This window comes from Pipra filicauda, unplaced genomic scaffold (assembly GCF_003945595.2).
Source record: "Pipra filicauda isolate LSUMZ 115617 unplaced genomic scaffold, ASM394559v2 scaffold401_size638136_pilon, whole genome shotgun sequence".
Taxonomy (NCBI): Eukaryota; Metazoa; Chordata; class Aves; order Passeriformes; family Pipridae; genus Pipra; species Pipra filicauda.
In genome coordinates, this window is record NW_024104534.1 from 272,806 (window position 1) to 290,540 (window position 17,735).

Here is a 17,735-nt window from a genome sequence, read left to right on the forward strand (position 1 = left end):
TGCACCACTGAGAGGGGAGAAAGGAGAGAATTCAGGAGTGAGGTTGAGCCCAGGAAGCAAGGAGGGGTGTGAGTGAGGTGTTTTAAGATTTAGTTTTATTTCTCTTTACCCTACTCTGATTTGATTGGTAATAAATAAGATATATTCCTGAGTGGAATCTGTTTTGCCCGTGACAGTGATCAGTGAGTGATCTCTCTCTGGCCTTATCCTGACTGACAAGCCTTTTCTCATAGTTTTCTCCCCCATTCAGCTGAGGAGGAGAGTGACAGAGTAGTTTGGTGGGCACCTGGCATCCATAAAAGGCACTAGTTTAATGGATTTGGGTTTTCACATCAAGAAGGCAAACCTTGTAAGATGTTTATGTTTCATGTATGCAGCTGTAGGTTGCCATTTCTTTTTTAATATACTGAGCAAAGAATAATGCTCAAAGTACAGTTAAAACAAGATAGTCAACTACATTAGAGATCCTTTGTTTACAGCAAACTGCACAATTTTCAAGCAGATTTTCCACTCAGATCTGCTGATAAAGAGGGACATCGATTTGAAAATTTCTATGGAAAACATCCTCTTGCCTGCATTATTTACAGTCAGCTGGCAGCAATGGCCTTTACATATAATACTTTTTATTCTAGAGTAACTTTTGCTTTGCTCTGTCATTCTGCAGTACCCAGAGCTTTTCAGTACAGTTATGCACCTGATTCTGTTACTTGATTTCCTGCAATCTCAAGTCAGAACAGAGGTGATGTGGTCAGCCCTGTTGCTATCACATGCTAAAACACTTCTCTGTGTATGGAAGAGCATCAGCCAGCCCATCTGCTGCTATTTAATTTCCCTGCCCCATCAGAAAGCAGGACTGGGAAAGGGCTTGTTGGGCTACCTTTTGCCTCTGTGTTCTGAGGGGGAGCCACCTCAGCTCTTAAGCAGACACTTCAGACACCCAGCCAGAAGATGGACTGGCACGGAAACAGCAGTCAAGAAGACATATCAGAAGGGAAAGCCCCACCATGTTTGCTTTGCTACACTCTCATGACCATGTAGCCTGGTGAAGAGAAGGGTCCAGGGAGAACGTAGAGCCCCTTCCAATACAGGAAGAGGCTATAAGAGAGCTGGAGAGGGACTTTGGACAAGGGACTTTGGACAGTGATAGGACAAGGGAGAATGGCTTTAGGCTGAAGGAGGGTAGATTTAGATCGGATATTAGGAAAAAATTCTTGGCTGTGAGGGTGGTGAGGCCCTGGCACAGGTTGCCTAGAGACACTGAGGCTGCCCCATCCCTGGAAGTGTCCAAGGCCGGGTTGTACGGGACTCGAAGGAACTGGTCTAGTGATAGGTGTCCCTGCCCATGGCAGAGGGGTAGAACAAGATGGTCTTTAAGGTCTCTTTCAACCCAAACCAGTCAATGATTCTATATGTACATCAAGTCTACATCCCACTGTATCACAGCATTTTCTTTTGCTTCGTTGAGTAGCAGAGAAGCAGATTCACATATTGCATAGTGGTCAAGCACAGCATCAAACACTACCTGCAGAACTCTTCTGTGACACAGGGCTCTTTGGAGTCCCAGGCACACTGCTTGGCCGCTCCCAGGTTGTTTCTGTTGAAGGGAAACATCAGCGTAAGGGTGATGGAGGCCTTGCACACATACCAGAATTATGACAATTACATACATACCTGTGAATCTGACCCTTAGTGTCCTCTGAACCAGACTCTCACCCTGTGAGGAAGATGCCTGCACCTCCCTGCACTTCCTATCTCCTCTCATCTCTTCCTGCTGTAGCTGCCAGCTGGGATGGGTGGAGACAGAGCAGATTGGAAGCCACATCACTGGTTCTTCCAGAGCAGGAATGCCCAGGGCATCACTGCACTGACAGCCTTTCCAGGTGGCATTAAATCCAGCCCAGAGTGGGCCCTACCTGGGGCCCACAGCAGCATCGTGATGTGTGGCTACAGCAGCCGCAGCACAGCCAGCCTGGTCCTCAGCCTGGGCACAGGGACCAAGTAGTGGCACTGCCTCTGCCTGCTCTCCACGTGAAAGGCAGGTGTGAGTGACTCACAGATGTGGTTTCAGTGACATATACACATGCCGAGATGCTTTCCCCCCAAAAAAACTATTTCCTGTAGGAGGCGTGTCCAAGGCACAAGGGACGTGCCAGGGCAGAGAAGCCCAAAGGAGCATGTGTCTAAATGGATAACGCTACTGGTTAAGAAAGTCACATGATACCAGGGTATAAAGGGAAGCGCCAAATTTGAAATAAACCTCTTTGTTTCACCACCACCACGAAGAGTGTGTGTTTTCCTTATTACATAAGGACCCGTGCCCCTACCTATGGCGCACCCTAACTTGGGACTTTGAACTTATATTAAGTCAGTTTAGCATATCCTGAATCAGGCAAAAAACTCGGTAATTCTGGTATCGTCTCACTTATTTCAAGACGGGAATTTTCTCCGAAAAAAACACAGACGTCTTTAAGTCGTTGTCTCAGAGCGTCTGAGAAACGCAATCCTAGTTTAGTGAGCTCCAAAAATATTAGGAAAAGTCATCATCATGGCTAGGCTTCGCGAACGAAGATTTGGGAAGGCTCTATCCACATTTGCTGCAGGCACGCTGGTGGCTTATGAGGCCAATACGTGACAGACAAATCCGATTGCAAAAGGCACAGCAGAAAGGCTCCTTAGATGGTGTATTCTGCAATACACGGTTCTTTCTGCGTTGCCTTTTTTCCTCGAGGGTGATCCTGCGTGTGTTCTCAAAGGAGACAGCTGCGTTATAGATGGTGTGTCTCCAGGCCTCCCGATTTGAGGCCAGAGTAGACCAGTGATGGTGATCAATATGGCCAAGGCTGAGATGTTGTTTCAGGGAGTCCTTGTATTAGGAAAAGTGCACAGGAATGAAAAGAAAAGAAGAAAGAAGAAAAGAAAAAACCAACAGATCGAGGCAGTCGGAGAGGCGGAACGGGGTCCAACATACACTGGAGCGGTGAGTCACGCTGAGAGGCAGCGCCAACATCCCACGCCGCAAGGACTTTTCCCTAAGCGGTGCCGTGTCCGCAGCTCGGAGACCCGGGCGGCGGAGCACCTTAAAACTGACGGAGAAGCCCCACTACCCGCTGCTTGCCACGGCTCGGCCATGTGCGTAAAAGCGGCTCCGCCGCTGCCACCTTCTAACATCCTCAGCGCCACCGCCAGACCAGCAGAAACTGCTGCAGCTCACTGCCGCAGCCTGCCGCATCCTGCCGACCCCTGCCTGTCTGTGACGACAACGTAGACCCTCCAAGCCGAGGAAAAACCACTCAGAAGCTGCGGAGACCCCAAAGGAACTTTTTGCTGCTTTTCGCCGCTTTTTGCTGCCAGACCAGCGCTAGGACTGTCCGCCGCCGCCGCTCGCCTGCCGCCGCCACGCACCCGCCGCAGCCACCCGTCGCAGACGCCACGTGCCCACAGCCGCCGAGCCCGCTGCAGTCGCCAAGAAACAGCGCCTCTGCCACCCACGTGGACCCAGTCGACCAAGAACCGGGAGAAGCCAGCAAATAGACAAACACTTTCCAGCAGCGCACGTCTGCAGCGCCAAGACTTGAAGGTAAAATGGGAAATTTTTTCTCCACTGAGATATCACAGGACACAGATGCACTGGCTATCCTGCTAAAACCATATCATATACAAACCACAAGGGCGGAATTAACAGAACTTGTACGCTTTATTAAGGCAGCTGTCCCTGAACTGCCATTAGTTGAAGCCCTTCACATAGCAGTATGGGACAAAATAGGAAACCTTATAAAACTGAAAGCCCAGGGGGGAGACCCCCAAGCTAACAATGCTTTTCCAGCCTGGCAAGTCATAATGTCTGCACTAAGCAGAGCACACGAATGGACAACACATGCATCCAACGCCAACACACACCCCCCCCCCCGCTCACAGTGCTGGCAGCAGCCCGACTTTTAGGTGTAGGAGCTCAAACACACAAAGTCCAGTGGGGGGAGGGAGAAGAGCTGTTCGTGACTTAAGTTTCGGGTCAGGGACCGGGAGCCAAGGGGACGCAAATCGGCAGGAGGGGACAGGGCCTGTGATGTGAGATCCCAGCCCATGGGACCAGCGCAGAGGGCCCCGTAATAGGGATGGGGGGGGGTAACCCAGCATATTTGCTACCCCGCACCGTGGATGATCGCCGACCACGTGCCCAGGCATGGGTGCCACCATCTTGCCCGCCACATGGACCGGAAACTGACTCATCTCTCCCGACCCCAGCGCCTCCCCACCCATAGGCACAAAGGGGGAGGTAACCTCGCCTCCTCGCCGCCTCCACCACCCACCGCCACCCCCCCACAGGGAACCGGGTTCGCTGGGGCCACGGAGGGGAGGAATAGGGGGATGAGGAGGAGGAGGAATCCGGGATGGTTCTGCCGGGAGCGAGCGAAGTAGCAAACAGGGAAGGATCGGTTGATAAGTATGCCACACGATTGGAAGACAACGTGTGGCTAGCCGATTTTAGGGAGAATTGCTCTGCTTATGCCAGTGACCCACAGGCAGGTGTAACAGCACATCTGGGGAGGGCTTAGTTGCTTAGCAACCTTTGGTACCCCAAAGCAGATTAACACTAATAATAAATCGGCTTCACTTCCTATCAAATAGGAAAATTCTTACATCACAAGCATTCCACACTAACCCATAAGACAGGCGATTATTGCAAGAGCACATCACACACTGAAACACATGTTCAATGAACAACAAAAAAGGGGGAGAATCTGTATAGCCCGCAAGAACATCTGTAAAAAGCTATGTATGTTATCAGTTTTTTAAATTGTGACAGCACTGAAAGAAGCCGGTATGAAAAGCAACACAGGCCCCAGGCTTGTGCCTCTCCCAAACCACCGGTCATGGTAAGAAACTTGAATTCAGGGCAGTGGACAAGACCGTTAGATCTCGTCACTTGGGGACGAGGCTACACCTGCGTGGCTACAGGAAAAGAACTTAAGTGGATTCCTTCCAGGTGTGTAAAACACTATTTAGGTACACAATCCAGCAGCAAGAACCAGAGTAACGCAGAAGTTATAAAAGAGTTATATTTATGTTTCAGGTTTCAGGTTTACATTAAGGGATGACCAATGTGGTAAAAAGCAGTCTGTAAAAAATCTGTGAATGTGTGTGAGATGAATGAGTGGCAGCCGCCAATGAATGAGAAGAGTGAATGAATAAAGAGAGTTGTTTGACTGAACAAATATTAAAACACAAAACACCTCACAAAATAACATTACCCCCACCACAAGGTCACTTTAAGAAAATTTAGTTTTGCTAAGCTTATCCTGTTTCTTAAATAAAGTTGAACTCCCCAGTTATTTAAAAACCCTCAGATTAATAAAGGTTATAAGTTTAAACATAGTTGGGCTAAGGCCTTTAGGTAAATAAAGTTATTTCTCCAAGTTGCACTACCCTTTAGGAATATAAGAAGGTTTTATCAAGTTTACCATAGAGATATAAGAGGCCAAGCAAGCGATGTGCTGGGTCATTGCAAGCTTTGGTGGTTTACAATGTACTGTTCTAATTGTTTGCACTGTTGTTTTTGCACTGTTTTCATGACTTCCTTAGATAATTAAGAGGGGGGTGATGTAGGAGGCATGTCCAAGGCACGAGGGACGTGCCAGGGCAGAGAAGCCCCAAGGAGCATGCGTCTAAATGGATAACCCTACTGGTTAAGAAAGTCACATGATATCAGGGTATAAAGGGAAGTGCCGAATTTGAAATAAACCTCTTTGTTTCACCACCACCATGAAGAGCGTGTGTTTTCCTTATTATATAAGGACCTGTGCCCCTACAATTTCCCTGGCAAATTTCCTTTTTACCACACAGGTCATTTAGCAGCTGGGATATGCAAACGTCTGTCACACCAGTGAAACTCCAAAGACTGCTGCTGCTTCCCTCCCTCAGTTGCCTCTGTAGTTCAATCGTTCTGCTTGTTTGCTTACTGAATGGAAGGTTATTTTTGACCATATGCTAAAGACAGAATATTTAATTGCAAATCTTTGTAAAAGTTCTGAACAGCAGATGATGGAGTGAGAGCAGCAACTTCTGTAGAAGTCCAGCTAGAAAGCCCAAGCCGCCATTCCTTTTGAATTAACATATCAGTTCCAAATCAACTAAACAATACTGACTGTCAGATGGTATCAAATAAGAAAATAAGCAAGTCATTGTAATCAAGTCCAAGGACTACTTTGGCCACTTCATTTGAAACATTTGATTCCCCAAATCTGAACCAACAACCATATAACCCTGCCAACGCCTGAAATCTTGCATCTCTGTCAGTATTCCGGATGGCCGTGGTCAAGTGGTGATGGAGCAGGGGAGGCTGAGAGAGCTTTTGGTGGTAACAGTTTAGGACTGGCAGTCCGACCCTCCCTCAAGGCATATCAGGCCTCCTGTCCTGGGTCAGTGCTTATTTGGGCTCCAAAAAGGATGCTAACATGCTTCAAGAACCATAAAAGGCCTATTTTTACATATACATTCATGCACATATGTATATACATATATGTATATATATATATATATGCTTACGTATATCTATATATATATACATGTATGAATGTATATACACACATAGAGATGTCCTCAAGGGTTGCATTAGGTTCCTTATTTCAGGAAAGGAGTCAGGATATGGATTCCAAATGGAAGCAGGTGCCTTCCCCCCCCATCCATGATGCCCCTGGGATACATGCCCAGCCCTCCCCTCACCCTTTCCCCAGGTCACGGCACACACACAGAGCCACAGCTTGCAAAGAAAAATACTTTGAGCTTTTTTTTCCCCTGCAAGTGCATAACCTGGTGAACTAGAAGCTTTAATGAATCACGAGGGAACATTTAAATTTTAGTCTGTTTTTGTGAATTGGGTAGTAAGTAAATAAATTCCATGCTAGGTCAATGAGGAAGAATTGGAATGTGTTTTAACTAAACAGAAGCAAAATCAAATGCTAAGAATTGTCTTTTATGAGTCAGCTTGTCTTGCCTTAAAATCCACAAGTGCGTGGTTAAATAATGACAAATTCCACTTTACTTTTATTGTAATGCAAAGATAAACAATGCAGTATGCTACCCATGTTTCTTTTAAATTTTTTTCTAATGTAAATTGCTGATTAATGAGTAATAGCAATAAATGAGTTGACTTGAAGACAACTGTTTCAAAGACTGTTTTCTGGAGATCTATGGGGAAGGGCTGTGATGATCACTGATGCTGTGCCCCAGTGCAGTCAGTAAAGTAATGTGTTTTTGTCAGCACTAACTTTGACATTAGCAGTAAAGAAAGTTACTTTCATATTTGGCTTGGGGCTTTTATGCAAGCGTATCTGCCTACAGTATTTTTGTGACCATACAGATGAATGTACCTAAAAACCTACCAAATATATTTGAAATGTAATTAATCAGTTAAAATTACCAGCTGCTTCTTGTAACTGGTCTCTGTGTTGCCTGCTCGCTGCTGTGGAGCTGTGCAGTGCCTCACTCTTCCCCTCTGCCACACAGAAAGCCCAGATACATAACTTGAGGGCAGAAATTTCACACATCAAAGAGCAGTGCCCAGTGGTTAGCAGATTTGTGAATTCAGCGTCTTGACAAATTTTCCAAAATAAAGCGATCGTGGAGTTAAACACATCAAAAATAAAACAAGAAAGTGCTATAAAATGCATAAAATAGAAATAACATCTTTTATTGGGTAGGAAATGAAAAGAGCGAGAGCGTTTTAACTCTATTTATTTTGGGTGCTAGGAGAAAAAGAAGTCCACTTCTGCGCACAGAGTAACAGGATTATTTCAGCAGCCCAAGCAGGGATAGGAACTAATCTAGATCAGGACTGCACTGCTGGAATGCCATCTACTGGAAGCAGCTAAATTTACCAAGGTAGAACTGCAACATTACAAATTTCTCTGCAGCTTAGTCACAACTACAAGTGAGAGTGGAGATTAGAAGTGAGTGGGGGGATGACTTTCTTCCACAGCAACACAGGAAAGGCTTGTTGAGAGATAATGCACTGTCTGACACAACCAAGGCAGAGACTCATCTTGGAGCCTTTGATCCTGGTGCTTGGAAAATCTGAAGACTACTTGTAACCCTGTGGTAAAACAATGATCACAGCTATTAGGAATAGATTCAATATTGGCCTAGAATTTTATATCCCTCCCAATTTTCCAGAGAGCATGCTGGAGTCAAGCTAAAGCCTTGTACTCTAAGAGCGCAATTTAGCGCTGGCAGAACAACACCAACAAGTTCTGCCCTCTCTAATCAGCCACATGTTAATTAGTTAATTTAGTTGGTGAGGGAAAGGAATGACTAGTAGCTTCTTTGTCACCCTCTGGACTGGGAAGGAGGTTTGTCAACAAAAAGAAGTCCTACAGCCCTGGGAGATATTCAAGGCCAGGGCTTGGAGCCTTCTGGTCTAAGTGCAAGGTGTCCCTGCCCATGGGACACCTGAAGCTATCCCCTGCAGAGGCTGGTACAAGGTGCCTTCCAAACCAAACCATATGGAATTAGGTACTGAACAGCAAGGCAGAAGAAAACCACTTGTGCCAACTTGTGCCAACTGAAATGACGTAGTAAGAGTTAAAATGGTTACATGATCCAAGCTATACTTGCCAATGGAACCAGAGAGGGTTTTCACAGATGCGGTTAAACATTTCCTACCAAAGGAAAGTGAAAACCTCTGGTGTTTGGGGGAAGAAAGTTCACTTTGCATCTCTTTGGCACAATGAGAAATGACATGATGTGTCAGGCCTTCAGAGAGCCACGCATTTTGGGATGTCATGTTAGTCAAGAAACACAGTTCGTGAGGAGGTCTTGAGGCAGACGATTTTTGGGATCAAAGTGTAGCATATGAAGTGTGGCAATGGATTTGCCATATGCAGGATGGAAGAAGTCCTGTCAGAGATGGACTAGTGAAGAAAAAGAAGAAAACAGCTCAAATGTTATAGAAACAGAAGTTTTTAATGTGGTTTAAACATGTTTCAAAATGGCTTTTTGTATTTTCTGCAAGATCACTGCTTCTTCTTCCCGACACCCCCTCTGAGGGACTTGTCTCTCATACAGGAGTATCCTGGGAAGGTGTCCTGAGGTGTTTCTCATTGGTCCTTGTTAACCCCTTCCTATTGGCTGTTGACCCCTTACCTGATTGGTTTTTTCTGTGTGCCCTTGAACTTGTGATTGGTCCCCTTTTGACCCTCCTAAAAGCCTTATAAACCCCTTCCCCGCAATAAACTTCCTCTTTCGTCCGTCCCTCCCAGGTGGTCTGTGTGGGCTCCTTGCGGGGTCGCCGGCCACGTGTGGGGGCGAGGGGAAGGGCATTCACCTCGCAGGTAATGGGGCTGGCACTCTAAGGCCTGGAGGTCTCCCCCATCCAACTAATCCGCCGTAATGAAGAAGAAATTTTTTGACCTCTTTCCATGAATCCAGTAGGACTGAGGTCAAAGCAGCTGCTTTCCAGTCTGAACATACAACATCAGTCAAACATCAAGGCTTTATGTTCTAGCACAATCCCTCACAAGTGTGCTTATATTGCTTTCAGGAATGGATTTAGTACCTCTTCCATAGTGTCATGTGTAGTTCTATTTTAGGAGCTAAATGCTCCACAGTTTCATTGTCTAAACTACGAGAATGGGGCAGATCAAGCCAGAGGACCTCTGAGTCTCCTTACTGTGCAGACCTTTCCTGGTCTTAAGGATCCGTAGCAGCTGCCATGTGTCTCCCAACTACTGGTGCTAACTCATGTCTTTGTAAATAGGTTTGGAGCTTGTTTTGGCTTTAAGAGCAATAAATTTGTGATGCTGAGCAGCTCCAAACCCAGTTTCTGCCCTGAATAACCCGAAGCTATGCAGGCTGCACAGGCCAAGGATGAACATGCACAGACAAGGATGAATAACAGCAACAGAACATGTCCCTCATCTATGCCACAAGAAGAAACCCTGCAAACTTCTCCCAAACTGTTCCTGAAAACAGGAAGAACTAGAAGTCACGTTTGCAGAAGGGTAGAACAAGTCCCCACAGCCTTACATCATCTCTTTTGGATTCACTTTGCTCTTGCCAATGGCAGAGAGGAAACACCTCTCTGTGCAATTTGCAAACCTTCCATAGCCCTCCTCTGCTTCTCCACTGCATCTCCATAGGCTCTCAGCAAGGTCTGGGGCCTGCCTGATTGGTTGGCCTTGTGAGTCAGAGGGGAGGGCAAATAGCCCTGCTTTGGAAAGGTTTCCTTTAACAGCACAGTACCACACTCCCAGCCCAAACCTCCCATTTGCCTAGAGCCATGACACTCCCAACCTCACCTCACCAGCCAGGAGCAGAGACCTGTCAGGGGTCCTGCACCTCATATCCCCTTTCTGGCTAAGATCTTCCTGACATTTGTGATAAACTGGGGTTTCAGGACACTTCATCTCTTGACACTGTGTGTGGGAGAAAAGAGCCCAAAGGAATGGCCAGTGGAGTGTGGGGGTTTGGACATGTAAGGAGGGAACAGGGCGCTTGCAGTGCCCTGAGACTGGTGTGAACCATACAAAACTTTTGAAGCAGAGGAGAGTACAATGAAAATGTTTTCCTCTTGTTCCAGACGATGAGTAGCACAAGGAGATTTTGTTTCTTGGAATGAGGAGGCCTCACCTCTGCATCAGTTCACAGAACTGACTCAGACCAGACCTGACCTCCTGCAGACCCTATAATATACCATATGGGATTCAGTACTGCAGGGCTCACTGAACCAAAATGTGGGAGCACATTTTTGTCTCACAGCTTCTATGCAATGCCACAGCTGAGAGCACTGGAACATTATGATGTTGCAAGCTCAACTATTCTTTCCTAAGACACATAATATTTAAGCATTGTAATCACATAAAAAGGATTAAATTGAGAAGCACCAGGTGCAAAGGAAACCTCCCTACTGCACCACTGCAAGCTAGACCTCAATCAAGAATATGAAAGCAATTTTCATAATGCTGCATTTCACTGGAGGATTGGAGGAAGATGACAGACTAAGTAGGAGAATTTTCTGCTCTGTGATCACTCAGTGATATTTGCATTTTCACTGGTGCTATTGTGAATGGGGAAGGCAATTGGGTGAATGGTCAGAGAGTGGTCAGTTCTCCAGAGGAAGTACATCCATCCTGACAGCCCAAGCACAGCCTGGAACAGTTCTAGCTAAGGATGGCACTAAGGCTATTCATTACAGTTGGTCATTTTGTAACTAATTCCAACCTTTACCAACCAAATCTTGAGCTCTTTATTTTCAGAGAATAAACAAGAAATTTTATCTTTGCTTGGTTAGAAAGTGACCTCAAAGTGAACTGAAAGCTATTTCATTGAGAGAGATGACCCAGTAATTTGGCTAGACTGGCAAGTTCCTGGAGCTCCTGCCCAGCACACCTGAGAGCTGGGGTGCAGGTGTCAGCCCGGGGCTCAGCATCCGCCTTACAGGGACTCTCTCTGTGAAGAAAACCAGTGCCGTAGTGCTGAAAAGCAGTGAGGAATTTCACGACTTGCAGACAATTCTTGACTCTTTTGGATTACTTGCTGGACCCAATGTGGGAGATCAGTGGATGGAAGGAATACAACCACAGCCTACTCTCTGTCTAATATTTTCTATCTCTCTGAGTTAGTTAAGAAGCTTGGAAGGATTTGGTCTGTGTGCTGATGGGTTTTTTTCATGCCTCACCAGCTACAGTCAACCCCTACTCCAACTAAACTTGTGAATTGCAGCTCAGAGTAGGTCATCTATGCAGACACAAAAGAGATGTCAAGCATTTTTATTACATGTTTTTTCTCATACAGATAAAACTTCTAGTGATGGTTTCCCTCAGCTACAGGATGCCCTAGCTAAAAGGTGATATAATAACCTGTCCTGGTAAAGTGGCCCAAAACCTAGAAGAACAAAGTGTGTCTCACAAAGTGCTGGAAATAGCATTATTATCTCTGCTAAGCCTGCAATGAAAGCCTTGCTTTTGTCACATGGTGTTTGTAAAAAGAAGGGCATGGCACAGGTCCCAGTAATCATTTTGAAAGATCAAGTGAGGGCTCTTGCCAGCAACTTTTCCCGTGCAACAAGCACCTCTATGTTCAACACACAGACAGAAGAATTCAAGAATTCTTGGATGGTGCCTGTCTCCATGGTGTGTCTTTCAGGACTGAGGTTAAAAGCTGTATGGCAGCCTCAGTCTCTTTTTTACTGAACTGCCTGTGGGATGGAACTGCATTTCAGTTCTGACACCGCAACTCCTGCTGAACCAGTTCATGCAGTACCCGGTACTTTGCTTTCAGCACTTGTGAGCTTGACTCTCATGTTCGACGCAGGTGCAGAGAGATTTGCATCTGTCACTTCTGCCCACTTTTCTTGTCTCTTTTCATTAGGTATAAGGATGGAGGTAAAGGCCAGGGTCCTGGGAGGCCCATGTGTGTGAGGCCACTGTGCAGATGACCGTGTTGTAGTTCAGAGACTCATGCATGAGCTGGTTGTTTGGGCCTTTTGAGATGATACAGCTATAGGTGACCCATATGGGATTCACTACTGCAAGGCTCACTGGACCAAAATGTGGGAGCACAAGGACGAAGGAGCTGCTGTCCTGAATCAGGAGGGCCCTCGGCCTCTAATGGAGAACCTCAAAACATGCAGAAGTCCCTCTGAGTCTCCGTGCCAATTCTCTGACCCAGTGAGTGTCCTAATGGCAACAGTGTCACATACGAGCTGACCACAACCACTGTTACCTGCCCAAGCGGTGCCAGGCACTGCTCATGACAGCAGCCATGGACGAGGAAGAAGAAGGATGAAGATTGGTGGAGTTTCCAGCTGTGGATTCCAGGGGGCCTTCGACGTGTTAGGGCTTAACCACTCAGACCTGCATGTTTTAGCAGATACTGGTTTGGGAAATTTACTTGCAAGACAAAGACAGCACCATGCTGAATGGAAAGAACGTCCCTGGAAGTGTTTAAGGCCAGGCTGGATGTGGTCCTAAGCAAGCTGGTGTAGTGGGTGGCATCCCTGGCCATGGCAGGGGATTTGGAACGAGATCCCTTTAAGGTCCCTTCAAACCCACACCATTCTGTGATTCTATGACGATGCTAACCCAGATGCTCACCAGCCATAGGACGTTAGGAACTTCAGTGAAGAAAGGTGAAGGGTAAATTAGGATATGATGGAAAGGGCACCCAGGAGAGCAGAAACAGAAAAGCTGACTGGTGATACCAGGAGGATACTATGTAATACATATTTTCAGGCAGATCACGAAAATTTTCCTAAAACTCTGAAGTGCTGGACTTAAGATTCTTTTCAAGGAAATGACCACTTTTAGCTACACATTTCAGGACTGCGCCAGAACTTACTGTTGCAGGTGGCATTTTACTAGTGATATTTGTCATTATAAGAATATATGGACCTTAATTAGAATCAAGGCAACGTAAAAGTAGAATTCCTGCTTTACAGGAGACAGGAAACTGTTTAGTAAATGGGAAGGACCTAACACCACAGACAAGAAAAGGCTGGAAATAAGAACACATCATCTAAGGTTAACCTCAGCTGTGAAAGCAAGGTGGCAGCAAGCCACACACACACTAGTGTCATAAGTACATAAGTCATCTTTAATGTGACAGACAAGGTAGCTGGAGTGCTATTGTTTGACTAATGCAAGAGGTATTACAGCTGCAGCCCATCACAGAATTTCTTCAGCATAATCAAATATTTTCCTGATGAATCTACCACCCACACACAATTGTAAACCCCTCCCACAGACACTGAGCAACTTGTTAACCACATAGTAGCTGTGCATTCTGGGCACGTGGTGCTTTGAACTCAGCACGGCAGTGTTCCTAGGGTTCCCCTTTCAGAAAACATACAAAGGGTACCCCTGCCAAGCAGGCTTGAAGCTTTTTCTTGTTCTCTTACAATCCAGGTTATGTGAGGTATCATCTGCTCTGTCCGCTCCCTTCAGCGTTACAACAGTCTCATATCTGAAAAGAGGATTAACGGGGGTGTCAAAGCAGAGGAGATTGCTCACCCCAGCTGTCTTAAAGATGGGTAAGTATTGTCCATGCTCAGAAGATGGTTTTAAGAGGCTATGTGAAGCACACAATTCTTTACACCTTTCAGAAACTGGAGAGCATCTTCACCTTTCCACCTTGCCTGCTTCCCACCTTCTCTGCCCCTCTACTTGTCCTACCCGAGGTCTTTACGTCCTTCCCCATCACTTGTGCCCATGCATTCATGTCTCCTCTCAGTTTCAGTCACTACAAAGAACTACAACTATTGTCAATGAGAAAATGTCATACTAGGGAGTTACTTCCGAAATATGTTTCAGATGATCTCAGTGTAACCCTGGGAAAGGGGAGAGGCTCTGCAGGAAGTTGCCAGCAGTTCTGACACTACCTGAACCAAATATGAAGCCCTGTAAGGAAATGCAGGCAGGGGAGAGCAGTGCTATTTTTCTTGCTTTGGGTTAGAAGCCCACTGCCAAACCCTCAAAACAGCAGCAGGCAAATAAACATAGTTATTTCACAGGAACTGGCAGATAAGAGATTTCCAGGGCGGAAATGATTTCACCTTACCAGCACCTACCTCCAAAAGACCCACAGATTGTCCAGATGTGCTCAGGGTTGAATGCAGATGTCCACACTCTCTCTATCTGCCCCCTCTCCCAGATAGGATTTCTTCCTGTTCACAATCTTCCCATCAGCTCACTACATGAAAGGTTTTGAAAACTTCCCACATAGTGATTTTGCAACACAGAGCAGCCTGAGGACATTTATTTCTTGAAATTCCAGCAGAACAACAAAGCTTCTCACTGACTTGCTGCAATGGTACCTGTCTTGGAAGGGGACAGACAGGGACACCCCTTTACACAGCCAGACACAGGCAATCTCAGCTGGATGGTGACAGGGACACAGGCCCTGAGGGGCCCGCAGCACTTCACATAAACACCAGTTGGCTTTTCTTTAGGAAGATCACACACAACATCACCTCACCAGAGTCACAGGTGGAGATGGAGGAGTGTGCAGAAAGCACTGGGACATTTATCAAGGACTCAAGACAGCTCACCTGAAATATGAAGGTCACAAGAAAAGTGGCAGCTTCTGGAGGCATTATTTCACAATTGTTCAAACAGGTCAACATCAGGCCTGACCTGAAAGCCCAAGGAGAGGGTGGTGGGCAGCTGGCCTCAAGGGATGAAGCCCACCACTGTCTGCTGGGGTAAAGCCAACACAAAGGGCAGCAAAGTTCTGGTGAGGGAGGAATAACAAATAGCCTGTGTTCATATTTTTCCTGAGGCAAATAGGGGAATTAAATGGGCAGCCAGGCTGGCTCAAAGGAAGCATGGGAGCTGTGCATAAGGGTGACTTACATTCTCTCCAATCTGTCTGTGCTTTTCTTCCCCTTGCCTGCAAACAGGACCCCTAACCCACCCCTGTCAGGATGTACAAACCCCCTTCTCCCTCAGTCCATCAGCTGCCATTACGTCCAGCTGCCAACATGCTCCCCCAACCTTGGGAAGCAGGAGCAGCCACCCCTAAAAACCCCTCTTGGCCACGGGAAGGAGTCAGCCAGGGAAGGGTGGGCTGCACACCATGCTCCTCTTACCCAGAGTCACCAGCACCATGGCTACAGCCCCGGATTCCTCTGCAGGACAGCGGGAGCTTCAGGAGATGGGGACAAGGGGGTCAAGCTGCTTACACACTTCAAACAACCAATTCCTTTTCCCTTGGCTATGCAGTGGATGTGGGAAAACATGGACTGAGCACATGTCCTAGAGGGCTTATGGTAGTGCAAGGTGCTGTGTGCCTGTGGGTGATGCTGTGACTGGAGAAAGAACGGAAGCACGGGCTTGGAGAGAGCCAAACACTGGCTAGGAGGAGATTTTAACATCTAAAACTTGATGGGTAAAATAGCTAAGGCAGAGTAGTATTGTTCCCTCCTCAGAGTAACTACTGGTCTCCCATTCGTTGCTATAGGAGCAGAAAAGTATCACCCCCCTCTCTCTGCTCTCTGCTCAAACAAACTGCACACAAAATGCATTTTGGCATTTTGGCATAGCTCAGACCTAGTAGTTTCTATCACGTAGAGAAGCTTTCTGTAGGGTTGACAGCTTTGTAACAATGAGCTGCAGCTCTGGCCAGCTCTAAGCCATATGCTGTGGCTACCTTGAATGAGGTCAAATGTGCTATGGGGAAGGTGGTCTCCTCCCTGGGACATCCCCGAGGCTGTACTGGCAGAGCCTGCCTCTCCTTTCCATTGCCTCCCTCCAGGCTCCATGGAGGCTCCTGGGTTATTATTAGGACTTATGCAATGCAGGTATCTAACCACATATTTCTTTCCTCAATCATTAGGATGCCAGCAGGTCATATTTCTTGTATTTCCTACACCTGTCAAGACTTCCTGCTTCTGGATAAATACTTTTGCCTTGGTCTTTATGGTGTAAAACAGAAACTTTTGCCTGTGAGGGTGGTGAGGCCCTGGCACAGGTTGCCCAAAGAAGCTGTGGCTGCCCCATCCCTGGAAGGGTTCGAGGCCAGGTTGCACAGGGCTTGGAGCAATCTGGTCTACTGGAAGTTGTCCCTGCCCATGACAGGGGATTGGAATGAGATGTTCTTTATGGTCTCTTCCAACTGAAACCATCCTGTGATTCTATGACTCTGTGATTTGCAGAGCTGTAGGCCTGGCCTTCCAGCTCCTGCTATTCAGGTAGCCCCCCAGGAACACTGCAGCTTTCCAGACACTGAACCTCCCCCAAAGAGATGCCCCTCTTCTGAAGTAGGAGTACATGTGCAGATGTGTGGATGCATGAACATACAGCTGGAAGTGTAGAAATGAGGTGTGGTATTTTACAGGTGTCCTATTCATCCTACACACTGATGTGAAAGAAAGCCAGGGCGGATATTTTGGATGTGAAGGGAGGCGTGTTCACCATATGACCTGACACAAAGAGGCTGTTTGTTCAGCCCTGTCTGTGCCTGCTGACACCATCACAGCTTACTTCTCTGGAGCAGTAAGGGGCAATAATCCCATACAGGGAAACTGAGGAAATGTCTTAAGTTCTCCTTCAGTTCTTGGCTGTGAGCTCAGGTCTTTGTTGAGGTTCATGCCAGAGCCAGCTTTACCTGTCTGGGGAGTAGGTATTGTCACTGAGGCTCTCCCTAAAGTCAATGAAGAGAGATTGGCACTTATAGGGCAAAGTTCATGTTAGCTATAGTAGACACCTACATCAGGAAAACAATTGAGAGGTAAAGCTAACTGTTTCTTTTCATGGATAAATGGTAAGACTGGAAGATCCTGTTCAAATGGAGTTGTCTACCCTGCAGTTGGTACCTTGTCGGTGAATCAAACTCCACCCTGCTCAGATAGCAACAGAGACGGTGGAACCTATCTACGGGCAGTGAGTATCCAAGAGGCCAGTCAGTGCTCTGGACTCCGGTGGCAGAAGCCTGACAGCTCATTATCCTTGCTTGATGTAGTGCCAGTTCTCAAAAGAGAGTGCAAACAGGCACTTAACCCTCCAAATCCCAGTAGAGGGATCCCAACTCTTCTGGATGGCAGAATTAATGATGCACGGCAGAAACTCCTTGCAGAATTAATGATGCACAATGAGGACCATAAGTGCTACAGGGAAGGATCTGCCAGACGTTTGAGAGTGGCTTGCCATCTCACTCCTCTTTCTTATGTTTTGACATGACAAGCTGGGATGTCTCTAGATGTTGCACAAGACAGATGCCAGGCATTCAACTATAATGTAACTGGT

General features: G+C 46.7%; 1 protein-coding gene across 1 annotated transcript in view; it reads right to left on the minus strand.

Annotated features, from left to right (window-relative positions):
* The window catches only part of GAS7 (growth arrest specific 7), a 107,304-nt gene that overhangs the window by 45,022 nt on the left and 44,547 nt on the right, over nt 1–17,735 (minus strand). Inside the window, exon 3 of the mRNA XM_027748623.2 lies at nt 1,523–1,594. Coding sequence (XP_027604424.1) covers nt 1,523–1,594 — 72 coding nt within the window. The remainder of the gene's footprint in view (nt 1–1,522; nt 1,595–17,735) is intronic.